This window comes from Cololabis saira, chromosome 22 (genome assembly GCF_033807715.1).
Source record: "Cololabis saira isolate AMF1-May2022 chromosome 22, fColSai1.1, whole genome shotgun sequence".
Taxonomy (NCBI): Eukaryota; Metazoa; Chordata; class Actinopteri; order Beloniformes; family Belonidae; genus Cololabis; species Cololabis saira.
The window spans coordinates 2,336,209-2,351,328 of NC_084608.1; the positions used below are offsets into that span (position 1 = coordinate 2,336,209).

A 15,120-nucleotide genomic window follows, 5' to 3' on the forward strand; every position below is an offset into this window, starting at 1 on the left:
GGAAAATCCTTCAGTTGGTCCCAACATTGTGAAATGTATTGACTTTGACACATATGGAAGGTTGAAGATTGTGGCGAGCATCAACATGCACACCCGTAGCCAAACGTTGAGCAGACATGGAGGCGAGAGCCTGGGAGAGCACGGCCACTGCCAACGCGCTCTGGTTGAAGTGTGAAGTCATGAAACGAGGGAGTGAGATTTACAGCTTCACACACTCAGACTGCTGGCAAGACACAACGCTTTTCATGATTCATGGCTTCTCATCCACAGTTATTAGACAAAAACAAGAGTCAAAACCCCGGCTGTGGAAACTAATAAACAGGAAATACCGAAGACGCTTGATTGCATGTCATCACACTTTCATTATTTTTATTTCTTCTGGACTGGAGAGAAATTCCTGTCTGTGTTGATCAGAAAACAACAAGTGAAGATAAACAGTAAAACCATGCAGCACCGGTGTTTGAATGCAAGAGTCTACGGGCCGGAGCTTCGGGCCGGAGCCTCGGGCCGGAGCCTCGCTCAGCGGGCCGGAGCCTCGAGCTGGAGCCTCTGTCTGCGGGCTAGAACCTCACTCAGCGGGCCAGAGCCTCGGGCCGGAACCTCACTCAGCGGGCCGGAGCCGCGCTCAGCGGGCCGCGGGATCTCTGGCTGCTTCTTCCCATGGCCGTGGGGGCCGCCGCTGGGGTGGGCGGGCCTCGCTGGCGGTCGGTTGTCCCCCTCCTACTTCTCCCCTCTGGGGGTTCCTGGTGGCCTGGGTTCCGGGTTCTTCCTTGTCGGCCTCTGGTCTCTCGGGTGGCAGGGTTGCTCCCCCCCCTCCCCCACTATAGATACACTTCAGGTGGAGCTTTGTTTGGATTATTACACACACACACACACACGCACACACACACACACACACACACACACACACACACACACACACACACACACACACACACACACACACACACACACACACACACACACACACACACACACACACACACACACACACACACACACACACACCGGCCCTTTCACCTGCATGCTTGCTCTGTAGTTTTGGGGGTTAGTTAGCAGTAGATTAGCCTAGCTGTGATTGGGTCTCGGGACCTGGGACGGTTGCTGCTCGTGTTTCTGCCGGTTTTGTGTCGGTTTTGTTTTTGTTTTTTTTCTCCCTGCTTTTTTTTCCTTTCTTGCGGATTTCCACACATTTCCAGTGCTCGATGTGCGCCTCCATGTGTATTCTGGCATATCATATATATTTTATATAAAAAATGCACATATATATGCCTTAGGTTCTTACCAGCATGGTATCAACCATTAATATGTGCAGGGGTGCACACAAGCCGGTACTCGAGGGCTAGTCTATGCAGGATTCTGAGTGGGCGGGGCTATGATAATGAGGCTCTGTGCTGATTGGCTGCCTGAATGACGCGATACACCGCTACGAAAAAATGGTGGAAGCTCCGGCCGGTGGAGTTAGTTGTTAGTGGTTTCACGCATCGGAGGCCAAACTATGTAAATCGCATTTTGGTTACGTAACGACAGGAGCAGAATCTTATTGGCTCGTAGATCCACATCACACTGGACGGATCATCTGGGCGGCTGTACAGACACTGCAGAATTTGGTTGTGTTGGGCCTCGCCCATATGCTCATGTGAACTCTGAACTTATAAATGTATGAACATTTTGTGAATGTGTATATTCAACTTTGAGGCTGCTCAGCCGGAAATCGTCTGTAATGTGCCTCCTAAAATGGCCACCTTGCCATGAACTACAACCCCCAGCATGCCTTGCGTGGGGGGGCGGCGCCTACAAGCGGCGCGCATCCAATCGCAAACGAGGCACCGATGACGTCACTGCAGTGCGCGTAGGATCAAAACCCTGCAGCTGCTCCCTTTTTCTCTCTCTCTTCCCACAACATCTCATCCGAGCTGGATCTTTTGGCTCCGGGCCAAGATCCCATCTCCCCCCCCCCCCCCCCCCCCCGGGCTGGGAGGAGGCAGGAGGCCCGCATCGGACCGGGTCCGCGGGGTCCGGCCCCCACTAAACTCTGTCCTCTTTAAGTTTTACAGATCCGAGCTCACGCCGCCCACACGCTCCCGGCCATCAGATTGGGACACCGCTGCGACTGAACGCTCCGACTGAAGCCCCCTTTCCCCGTCCGAGCCCCTGTCTGCTGACCGCGCAGGGATCGGAACGGTCTCCTGAAGGGACGGCCGGCGTCTCGTCCGGTTGTGAGCTTTCCCGGGGCCTGGACGGCCACACGTCGGCGACCGGCGAGCAGGGAAGCACGGCAAGGAATGACCGGTCCCCCGCCGCGCCTAGGAATGCGTGAGAGCCTCCGTTGGTCCGGAAGCACGGCCCGGCACGAGGCGGCCCCGCCACTGTCTAATCCGTTTCAGGGGAAGGGACGGAACGCGAGAGCCTGACTGGGAAACCCCCCAGCAGGACCGCGACCCCAGTCGACAAAGCCCGCAGGCACCTGATCCTAAGAGCGAGTACTAAGAGCGGTTCAGAACTGAGTGTGAAGTCATGAGCCCTGGTTATCAGTAACTTGGGGCATTTCAGAGCTAAATCTGTGTTCCGAACTGAGATTACTGCATACATCATCATCATTGTTATCATTATCGTGTTTGATTATTTGGTAGTCGTTGTTTTCTGCCGTATTCACGTTTTAAATGCTGCGTTCGCCATCCGGTCCGACTGCACGTGGCGAGGGCGCGTCCATCTTTAAATACCACAGAGTCCTGCCGTCTTTAAACACCGCAGCCATCTTTGTGCAGCCACAATGTTTTAAACCGTAGATGTTCATTGATATCATGTTTATTATTGCATTTGATTTTATTTTACATCCCATGCATTTAAGTTTAATTTCATTTCATTTCTTTTGATGTTTTCTGGTTAATTAATGGTTTTATAATAATGTAGTGTGCCATCAGGATTTATTTGGGTATTTAGTTACATCTGCTTTGATACCCGTATGTAAATAAATTCTGATTGATTTTTAATGAGTGGTTGTTGTTGTTTCATGCAGATTTGGTCACATTCTGATTGTTTGAGCAGAGCCAGTGCTCGAATCTCACCCTTCAATTATATTATACTATACTATACTATACTATACTAAACCTTAATCATCTGAGACTGATTTTCTGCTGTTAAAAGTTATCATTTCCCTGTTTAAGGAACAGGGTGGTGCCCCGAGGATCTTTTTATCATTTTTGATCATTCAATTTGATAAATAGTCGACTTTATTAATTATTAATAAGTATTAATAAAATAATTAATAACCCTTCGATAACTGGACAGCTTAGCTACCTGTGTGGCACAACAGTTGTTTCCTCCTTCTCTGAGTTGGCAGGCTGAGGGGAGACCACTTTATAAATGTTAAAGCAAGAAAAAAACCTGTTTTTCATAATAGGTCCCTTTTAATTCCTCTTTCCACAGGAAAACTAAGGTTTATAGTTTACAACTTGTACCAACTTTTAGAGAGTGACATGTCTGCTGTTGTCTGTGTTGCTGCACATGTTGTACATAATTATTACCACAGGAAGCTGAAGTTAATAAGCTACACCTTTTCTTTGTAAGCCGAGTCTAAGCCGAGTCTAAGTCGTCTCTAAGAGTCTCTAGAGTCTCAATTCATGATACTTTCTCATGTCCCAATTTTTATAGCTAATAATACAATGTCAGTGTCATGTACATGAGACAACAATATTGAGGAATTTATGGATTTCACGCTGTGATCAACAATATCGGGATCGGCAGATACTGGTTTTGGAGATCGGTTATCGGTGATCGGCCCTCAAAATCCTGATCGGTGCATCTCTACCAACAGCCAGGCCCTGTGATGGCATCAGAGACCTCGGTAAAGTTCATCCATCAGCATATGCTGCCCCCAAGGCCACATGTTTTCCAGAGAAGACTAGCCTGCAATCAGGACCATGTTGGAGCATTACACATGTTGACATGGGTGTGTTTGAATAATAAAACCAAACACTTGAAATGCCTGATATTTTCTTTCATTTCTGCAACGTCCGTCAAATGTTGTGAGAAGGACTGCAATATTACAAAGTTGAAAAATCTTTACGAGGCCAATTTGTTGTGGAATGCACTTCTGGTCTGAAATACAGCAACTGATCAACAGATGAAATGAAAGTGAACAGAAAAAAAGCAGAAAGGGTTCTGGGTTCATGCCGTCTGCAAACGAACACAAGTATGTGTTTGTTTGACTTTTTCTGCAAACAAAAAAAGGCCTTGGTGGGAGAGTTGTTGATTCATTGTCAGCAAACTCTTTTGAAGCTGGTGTTTGCGTCAACCTCCAAGTGCAGGCAGAAATGAGTGTCCAAGAACTAACCCCCACAAGCAGTTCAACTCCTGCCCAGGTGGGACTTACATCCACACAGCATGAAAAACACGTTGGAGCACTCACATGTTATACACAATGCTGCACTTTGTTAAAATGTCCTTATTCTCCATGGCACCCACTGCCCCTCAGAACCATAAAAATGTATTTTGTAAATGTAATTAAAAGGGACCTATTATGAAAAACACGTTTTCTCTTGCTTTAACATATATAAAGTGGTCTCCCCTCAGCAACTCAGAGAAGGAGGAAACAACCAGATTCTGCAGTGTCTGTACAGCCGCCCGGATGAGCCGTCCAGTGTGATGTGGATCTACGAGCCAATAAGATTCTGCTCCCGTCGTTACGTAACGGAAATGTGATTTACATAGTTTGGCCTCCGATGCGTGAAACCACTAACAACTAACTCCGCCGGCCGGAGCTTCCACCATTTTTTCGTAGCGGTGTATCGCGTCATTCAGGCAGCCAATCAGCACAGAGCCTCATTATCATAGCCCCGCCCACTCAGAATCCTGCATAGATAATGAGGTTAGAGAATGGGAAGATAAAGACATGGATCAGAGGCTGAATTTCTAATTTATTTAGCAAAAACAATCAAAATCTTGTTTTAAGACATTTAAGGCCTGTTTATTAGATGACATAATAGGTCCCCTTTAAGTAGCGTAGTAGAGTAGATCTGCTTATATGCAGGGCCCCCACCGCGCAGCTCAAAGGATGTTTCACCAGCTGGAGCCCGGAGGGTTCCCCTATGGCGCTTTTCCACTAGAACCTACTCAGCCCGACTCTCCTCCACTCCGTTTGGTTCTTCTCCACTAGGGGTCTAACGTGCTGAGTAGATACTTTTCTGTATCTATTCTGCCGAGGTTCTAAGCTGCTGAGTCGGCTGTATCTGACATCATCACACTACAAACACTCAAGGCCCCAACATCACCCTACCAGGAGTTGATTGAAACCATTCCTGTTCACCTCTAAAGGGCTATCAGCTTTCGCTCAGACTTGTTTTATAAAAATTTTTTTTCACACACACACACACACACGCACACACACACACACACACACACACACACACACACACACACACACACACACACACACACACACACACACACACACACACACACTTTATATACTTGCATTTTTTCTTTTCATTTTCTCCGTTTCGCGGAGGTCTTTTTCTATGTTTTTTCTGTAAATGGAGATGTCCGTCAATAAGTGTAAAATAAGGTCCGTCCTGTTCCGCTACACCTTCCTTCCTCCCTTGAAAAGCAGGAATAACCTTTGAACTCTTACCCTGTTCATTCTCAGAGAAAAAGCCTCCTTCACATTTCCTTTGAATTTCTTTCACAGAAAAGATGGACAGGAAATCCAGAGAGAGAGAGAGAGAGACCTGGTCCCAGCTGAAACTGGCTGGGACAACTGCACTTCAAAGACCCAGAAGACAAAGACATTTTCAGAAAGGCCTATTCAGTAGGCAACTAGCCGGCTGAGGAGGGGTGTGTGTGTGTGCATGTGTGTGTGCATGTGTGTGTTCATACCTGGGCACAAGCTTCTTTGCAGGGCGACGTCTCAGCAGCATGTTGGCAGCATAAGGGATCTGCAGAAACAGATGCATCATGTTATTCATTACTGTAAAGCCATAATTGTCCATCAGCCCGTTCTCAGACTGCACCCACTGGGGGACCAGCTGGGATTCTGAGTCCTTCAAAACCTAAGCTGGTTTTTCTGGTGTAAATCACTTGATAAGTTTATAAACTCTTAATATTTTCCCGTTGCTTCAGTTTCGATTCAAGCATACCTGAATTTCAAACCATTTCAAACCAGGCACCAGCGACACCTATCGCTCAGATGTGTTTGAAAGTGAATAATGTAAAACAGAAGGAGGATACAGGAAGGAAATCCAGTCCAGCGGTGGAGTACACCTGTTGGTGCTCCTGCATGAGTTGGTTGTGTGTTACTTGCTTCTGTTTATCATTCTTGCTGATTCATTCAGATTGAATAACATTTGGGGAGAAACTAGGGGTGTAACGATACACTAATCTCACGATAGGGTACGATACACGATATTGAAGTCATGATAACGATACAATACGATATTATAGCAGTATTTTTTTAACAACCTTGAATGAGGAACATATGACTGGAAAAAATGGTCTTTTATTTGAAAGACACAAAATACAAAACAATACTGTGCATTTGCCCTATTGTTACAGTTTGTAATGATTTATAACTGTTTAAGTTTTAAAGAGAAAGCCAGGCCAACCATTTTCCACAGACTGAACTAAAAGTAAATGTCAGGTTTGCATTATGATCTTCAGTTTCATACAAGTACAAATATTTAGCCACAAACTGAATAGTTTCTCTCATGTATGATTTGACTTTTTTCTTTTCCAGAAATTTAACAACTAAAATTTAATAAATAAATAAAAGTAAATAAATACATACAATTTTACATCATAAAAAAGATTGATTCATGCTCACCTTATAAGTGTAAGAGGAGATTTATTTTTGTTAAGAAGGTTATTTCATTATTTTATAAATATATTCGTTATATTCTGATGTAAATCAGGGACTATAATGACACTAGTCAGTTTATCTGTAGTGATTAGTCTGTTTTAGATTGGGCGGAGTGATACGCCACAGTACGGCACTAGGTGCTGTGTTGATGTTCTAAAATCCTACACTGTTGAGGGACATTAAAGTACACTGGAGCTCAGCAGAAGTTTCCCCGTGTTTATCCTACTCACCACCCCAAAAAGGTTTAATTTAATAAGGTAAGGCTTAACTCTACACCAGCCTTACATCAGTAAAAGTTCAGAGCTCAAAACCCTGCAAGAGTCCCGTGATCGGGACCAAAACGGTACTAGTTTCTTCTGAGCGGAGGAAGATTTTGGTCCGCGGGTCGAGGCGCGGTCGGATGTGCGTTACTAGTCAACACAATAGATTAATATTAATAACCCAATATCACAATACAGTTTGTCACCTTCACGACACGTATTGTGGCGTTTTTGTATCGCGGTATTTCGTGGCACGATATATTGTTACAGCCCTAGGAGAAACGTGTTGATAAATGACAGTCACTGACGGTTGATGCTGCTGCATCACGCCTGGAGAGATGCTGCAGGATTTTGGTCTGTCAGACGAATGATGACCGTTGTGAAATAATTTTGGTGATATCTTTTGTCACAGCTCCAAACTGATGGTCCTCCATTGTACAGTTCCAGCAGGCCGGTGAAGGTCACTGTAAAGGTCACTGTAAAGGTCACTGTAAAGGTCACTGTAAAGGTCACTGTAAAGGTCACTGTAAAGGTCTTGGAACCAAAGACTAGGATACATTTCTGACCCTAAGAAAACCTGAAATGGCACATTGGTGGAAGGGACTTGCCTGTTCTCCCTAACCATGACCACATCCTCCTCCTTTGTGACTTTTGGAAAGCATTTTAGGCAAACATAGAAGCTACTTCTAAAGTGGAGTTCATGTTCTTGTTTTGCTTATTGTTAATAAGTAACCTTCACCCCATGCTGAAGACACTTTACCACACCGATCTTTCAAGGTTGAAGATCAATTCCTGCAAAAATGGTGAAGGATGATATAGGATGACATCATGTGATATTTATGTAGAGATTAAGCAAGAGTTTAACCTAGAACAGTATTTATTATGTCAAAATCTAAAGTATAGACAGGCCATTTGTAATTTTAGGACGAACATAATTTATTATTATTATTATTATTATTATTATTATTATTATTATTATTATTATTATTATAATAAAGGTCTGGATAGAAGTCAGAGATTCTGTAACTCTGTAACATCAACCGTATTGGAGATGAGTTTCATGTTTTAAAAGTAACCAAAGTATTATACAAACCGACCATCTATGTTTAAATTGATTCTGTTACTTCAATCTAATAAATTAAATGTTATTTATAAATTAGGCGCCTTTTTGAAGAATGTCCTTCCTCTGTTTAAATGATTTTGATTTTTATTTTGCCAAATTGAGTATTTTAGTTGAACATGTACAGCCGGCCACTTGCTACAAATGTACAAATGTTTGTGTTCTGTGCTTCATACCATGTGATCATGGTCGTGAGTTAAAATAAATGATTGATTGATTGATTGATTGATTGATTGATTGATTGATTGATTGATTGATTGATTGATTGATTGATTGATTGATTGACATAGCCTACGATTCAGGAGGTGGTAAGATGGTAAAATGTACATATAGCATTGTTAAGGTGAAACCCCAGATGAAGCGGATGCAGGTGGTCCAGCGTGTTGGGCGTAGGAGCCTTCAGCTGACAGACGTGGTACTGGGCTGTGGATCCTGGTAGGGTTGAGTACTTCCTCACCACCACCTACACTACAGTTCAAACAATGGTCTGGATCAGGACCCTTTCTTTTTTGGGGGTTACAGTCTAGGTATTTTTGTTCATACCAAGAAAATGAAGAAAACAAAGGCCTGTAGGTGTGAAACCCTGGTGGTGCTCTGGACAGACATGTCTTTCCTGCAACTCCAGAGCTTACAGCCTTGTATCTTAACCACAGTCACATATTTCGGACTGCCTTTACGATGTTTTTGGAGCATCTGTCTTTGCTGACCTTGCTGCTCTTATTCCGAATTAAATAATTCAGAATTAAACTATTTTCCTTCAAGTTTACATGGAAATAGTAATTCTGAATTGAGGTTTACATGGAAAACCCGTTTGATGGTCTTTCTCCAATTCCTCTCCAGGTCTGGGGGTTGGGAAGGTTCTGATTGGATAGGGGGGGGACCGGAAGTTAAACTACCAGAAGAAAAACTAACTTAGCCGCTACAACTTTGAAAAGCTCACCATTTTGATGTTTCCTCTTTCCATGTGTTCTTTTAATTATTTCTATTTATTAAATAAATGTCTCTGCTCTTGACCAGCGTTTACTGCTGCTGCATCTTGAAACTTTGTTAGGAAAACCAGCCCAGTGGAATATAAGATCATGGAGACAGACGGACGAGGGAACGAGCAGAAAGAAAGACCGGGATTAATTTAAAGAGGAATGAGTGTAGACATGATCTGGAATTATTCTATTCAGATTTAAAATCAGAATAAACCAGCCACTTACTTCGGAATTAAGTTTCAGAATGGCCATTTTCATTTGGAATTAGGTGTTCACAGGGAAATTTTTAGTCATTTTAAATCAGATTTAATTTTAATTTTGAATTAAACAGGAATTAAACTTCCCATGTAAACGCAGCCATTGTATTTATCATAGCAAAAATGATAAGTGGGTTTAAAACAGTGCACAGAAACTCCCAAGTCCTTGATTGATTTTCCTTTGGCTAAATGTATGTTTTCTGGGGAGGGTAGGGCTCTGACGAGAGGCTTTCCAGTACATACAGCAGATGCAGAGGTCAGTGCTTACAGGAGCAGAGGTTACTGGGAACATATGCAGCTGTCCTAAATGCTGCCTACAAACGTATGCATCATTCCACCCCCCACGTACAGTACGTTACGAAGAAAAACCATCCCATGCACACGTGCACCATCCACATGAATAGAACCTCCATGTCTAATAGCCCCGCAGGAGTAATGGCAGGGAGGGGGTGGGCGTTGGCTGGCAGAGCACTAAACCACTGCCCTGCCCAGGGTTCCAGTAACTGAGGCGTTTGCTGCCAACAAACCGCTCAGGGTTGCTGGTGGACTGACTTCACAGGACCTGAGCTCAGAGAGCCAGAGGAATACTCAGGAATACTCTCCCGGTAAGGTGCTGGGGGACTGGACGCCTGTCTGCTGTCCTGCTTTGTCCTCAGTGGAGCGTAAAAACACACTTCTATTACAATCCCACATCAGGATCATTCTAACCAGGGCATACACTGTGTGATATTTTAAATCGTTTGACTCAGGACCATCTCACACTGCACGACTAGATCTCTGAGTTCAAAATAGGGCTGGGCGATATGGCCTTTTATTAATATCTCGATATTTTTAGGCCATGTCACGATACACGATATATATCTCACCAGGATTTTACCAGGATGACCAGGTTTGACCTGGTTTGACCTGGTTTTACCTGGTTTTACCTGGTTTTACCAGGATGACCAGGTTTTACCTGGTTTGACCTGGTTTTACCAGGATGAGCTGCTCTGAGCAGGAGAGCCTTTACAGCAGCTTTATATTAAGACTAATTGTAGGTGCAGGGACTGCAATGTTTCATCCTCTCCTCCTTTAATTTGCATCACTTTCACTTACTTTTAAAAATATGACGTCATATAGTCTTGTTTGACTTTGTTTCAATGATAGTGATTGATTTCATGTGGCCACATTTAAAGAGCATATTGCAGGTTAGAATTTTTTCAAAAATGATACCTGACCTTATGTGAAAATTACTATGTGAGAAGTTAATGTAGGATTTAATATGTTTTACAAGACATAAGGGCACTTATTCAGAGGAAAAAGTGGCTGATTTTAGCCAAGCTCGTACAAACGCTCTTTTTTTCGAACACCGCGTCATATGACGTCACACCAGGGAGCAGTCTCCACAGCTCTGCCCCATCTGACTGCCCAGACCCCGTACACACGTAGCCGGGTATCTGCTAAACCCAAGATATTTTCCTACGTTTGGACCTGTCATCCACATGAAAACACAAATAAACGAATGTTTAAAAAAACTCCGGGCAAAGGGAAGATTTTTGAAAACTCCGTTTATGTAGATGCGTGTAGACCTGGTGTAGACAGAGACAACCGGAGTTTTGCGTTTTCGAACGTCACATTATGCTCCAAAACGACAACAAATCTGCTCTGATTCTGACGTCTAACGTGCGACCTTTGTTTACTACAGTTCTACAGATGATCCACCATCTGTTCTCCAAGCTATTTATTAAATAAATGGTCTCTGCTCTTGACACGTTACACCGACGCGGAGCCTACGCCGTAGGGTACGCGGCGACGCGCAGCAGCTGCAGCCCGGCTGCGTCGGTTTAACGCAGCAGCTCCGCGGTGGGACCATGGATCTGACACGGGGGGAGTCGAGCTCGTTTCCCGAGAATGAGACACGGCTCCCGGACCCGGGAAAGCTGCGCAGCAGGACTGCGTCGATTAACGCGGCAGCTCCGCGGCGGACACCGGGGGGAACTCGAGCTCGTTGCCCGAGTAGGAGGCGCTGATCCCGGGGTAATTGCGCCGCGGAGGTGGCCCGGAGTCCGGAAGACCAGATGATCTACAGGTCTGTGCTTATGAATGTGGTCGAAAACGCAGATCTTCGGTTCTGTGTGGAAGGTTTTATTTTTTTTTAACAACGATGTAATGTGGATACAAATTATTTTATAAACGAAGGTGGGGAAGTATTCGGTTTTAAAAAATACCCGGCTATTTCGGATGCTTTTAAAAAAAAAGAGAAGATAATAAGCCTGTTTTCTGTTTATAAAGTACAAACGTAGACAGATTACAAGTACTCACCCATTTTTAAGGAGTTATTTTCGGAGTTTCTTTCAGGAGCACGGGTGCTGCAGTGAATAAAGGCGGATTTATGGTTCCGCGTAAAATCGACGGCAGTTAATCTCTCGTCGTGAGGTGTTAATCTCTCGTCGTGAGGTGTTACTCTCTGGTCGTGAGGTGTTACACTCGTCGTGAGGTGTTAATCTCTCGTCGTGAGGTGTTAATCTCTCATCGTGAGGTGTTACTCTCTCGTCGTGAGGCGTTAATCTCTCGTCGTGAGGTGTTAATCTCTCGTCGTGAGGTGTTAATCTCTGGTCGTGAGGTGTTAATCTCTCGTCGTGAGGTGTTAATCTCTCATCGTAAGGTGTTAATCTCTCATCGTGAGGTGTTACTCTCTCGTCGTGAGGCGTTAATCTCTGGTCGTGAGGTGTTAATCTCTCGTCGTGAGGTGTTAATCTCTGGTCGTGAGGTGTTAATCTCTCGTCGTGAGGTGTTACTCTCTGGTCGTGAGGTGTTACTCTCTGGTCGTGAGGTGTTAATCTCTCGTCGTGAGGTGTTAATCTCTGGTCGTGAGGTGTTAATCTCTCGTCGTGAGGTGTTACTCGCTGGTCGTGAGGTGTTACTCTGGTCGTGAGGTGTTAATCTCTCATCGTGAGGTGTTACTCTCTCGTCGTGAGGCGTTACTCTCTCGTCGTGAGGTGTTACTCTCGTCGTGAGGTGTTAATCTCTCGTCGTGAGGTTTTAATCTCTGGTCGTGAGGTGTTACTCTCTCGTTGTGAGGTGTTAATCTCTCATCATGAAGTGTTAATCTCTGGTCGTGAGGTGTTAATCTCTGGTCGTGAGGTGTTAATCTCTGGTCGTGAGGTGTTAATCTCTGGTCGTGAGGTGTTAATCTCTGGTCGTGAAGTGTTAATCTCTTGTCGTGAGGTGTTAATCTCTCGTCGTGAGGTGTTAATCTCTCGTCGTGAGGTGTTAATCTCTCGTCATGAGGTGTTAATCTCTCGTCGTGAGGTGTTAATCTCTCGTCGTGAGGTGTAAGTCTCTCGTCGTGAGGTGTCACTCTCTCGTCGTGAGGTGTTAATCTCTCGTCGTGAAGTGTTAATCTCTCGTCGTTACCCCACGTTTACTGCACGAGGCACGGCCAACGATTGGGTCGAAATCCGGCCCGATCCAAAAAATAGTGGCATTTTGGATTGCAGGACGGCCAGTCCAGTCCAGTGCCCTGATCCTCCTCAGCCAGGACTTTTTGTGTGGTATGGGGTTCTCTTTCATAATATTTCGCTCAATGTCTCACTATGGGATGCAGCCCTCGCTGCAGACCTCAGAAGCGGGACCGCAGGCAGGTGGAAGCAGCAGCGGGATGACCGGGGGTGGGGACCGCAGGCAGGTGGAAGCAGCAACGGGATGACCGGGGGTGGGGACCGCAGGCAGGTGGAAGCAGCTCCCGAAGCTCCGGCCCAATCAGCAAGTCCCAGGTTAGGTTCAGGGTCGGGGAAAGGTTGAGAAGGGGCAGGGCCAGGTCACTCAAGATAACGTCATTCAAGATAAGCACCACTCCTCACTCGCCCAAGAAAGAAGGGTTGTCTGGTGAGACATCTCACTCATATCACTCAGAGAACCAGGGTTATGTCAATAACCTAAAGTTCTCTTTCATGATATTTCATTCAATGTCTCTTCTCACTCGGAGCATATCTCGTGTCCTGGGCTTGTTAGCTGAACTATCCACAGACAGATCTTATTTAGCTTCTGCCGCCAGGCGCTAACTAGTGTTGGATGGTTTTTATCCGCTTCGTCGGTCACACCAGATCCAATTTTGTGCTTTCCTCGCCCTCCACGGCTTGGTTAACACTGTCCCGGTTAGCACACCAACTAACTGCCTCAACCCCACATGCACAGATATTGAGCAGGGATCCACACCTGGGGCCTCATGTACAAAGAGTGCGTGGATTTCGACGTGAATCCGTGCGTGGAATTCTTGCAAAAAAAATTCAGATTCTCAAAACTGTGCGTACGCCCAAATCCACGCAGGTTTCTTTGAACATCACAATCAGCGTGGATTTGAGCGCCCATGCGGGAGCACAACAATCCTCCCTGTCTCCTCCCTCAAATACATATATTTGAATATGATAATGAGGATAATTATCCAAAAAAAAAAAACTCATCCTAACAAGGAACTTGGAAAAACAAGTAAAACAAATAAAAAAACATTGGCTGTGAGCTGGAGACAGTCCTGTCAGAAGTTGAGGCTGGAAAAATAATTTATTTGGGGCATTTCTTCCGATTTAAGCTGCAATGCATTATGGGTAATGTTGTTCTTTGCTTTGTGTTGCGTTCCGTGAAGAGTTGTGGTTTATTATGATCGTACGGGTTTGTGAATGTTTATGGGCAGCGTTATTACAGTGCATCATTACACTCTGCTTTTCCTGTTTGTATTTTAAGAACCAAAATCAGAACTTAAATTGGTGGAAGAAAAACGGCTCCTCGTTCTGTTTTACTGTCGCGCGTATTATATACTGACGGATTAAGACCAATGTACACGTTTATTTAGTCTTACACATTGTGGATGTCCGCGATCACCTCTCTCATAAGTATAACAATGTGAACAATATACATTTATATTTAAAACATGAAGCATCACGATCTGATTCCTCCGCTGCAAAAATAAAAACAAGTTGTGCCAATGTGATTATCGAGGTGCAACGTGAGAAATAAAGAGCAAAGTTGCTGTAACTCGGAGTGTTGCATCTGCAGGAGGAGAGACCGGTCTAGATCCCGGTCCATCACCGGAGAAACACTTTCTGGATCCTGCAGCTCCTGCAGCTGACTAATATCAGACTCTGAAAGTTGCCTAAACATTCAATAAAAACTTAATTCATTCAACTTAATTCATTCATTTCTGAGTCACATCAGTTCGTACCTACCAACTATTCGTGTCTGTGTTTATAGCCCGGGAAATGAAAAAAATGGGTTGGAAACAAAGTGGTTAAAGTTTGACGCCATTCAGCCTGACATGAGAAAGCTGTCCTAACTTATCTGACATCAACTTCACTGCACGTACGTGCTCGTGAAGGGAGTCCATTCCCCGGCCAAACCGCACCACACTGCGCTACGATATGCAGCATTAACTCACTCTAGGCTTGTTAGCTCTCCACTTCTCCAGGTGACCTTTTACACCACACAGCAACACAACAGATACATCTTAGCCGGTGGCAGCAAACTGTAAAAATGGTGAACTGGACAGAATTTCAGCTCGGTGCATTTTATACGTCATGCAGACTTCAGTTTTTTTCTCTATCCTGTATCAGCTTCTTCCATTTTTTTCTCTGTATGGGGAAGGACCCACGCGTGTGCAGTGCATGTTTCCAGT

At 44.7% G+C, this 15,120-nt stretch overlaps 1 protein-coding gene across 1 annotated transcript in view; it reads right to left on the reverse strand.

Annotated features, from left to right (window-relative positions):
* Window positions 1-15,120, reverse strand: part of reck (reversion-inducing-cysteine-rich protein with kazal motifs) — a 110,939-nt gene that overhangs the window by 58,112 nt on the left and 37,707 nt on the right. The window contains exon 2 of the mRNA XM_061713086.1: window positions 5,878-5,936. Coding sequence (XP_061569070.1) covers window positions 5,878-5,936 — 59 coding nt within the window. The remainder of the gene's footprint in view (window positions 1-5,877; window positions 5,937-15,120) is intronic.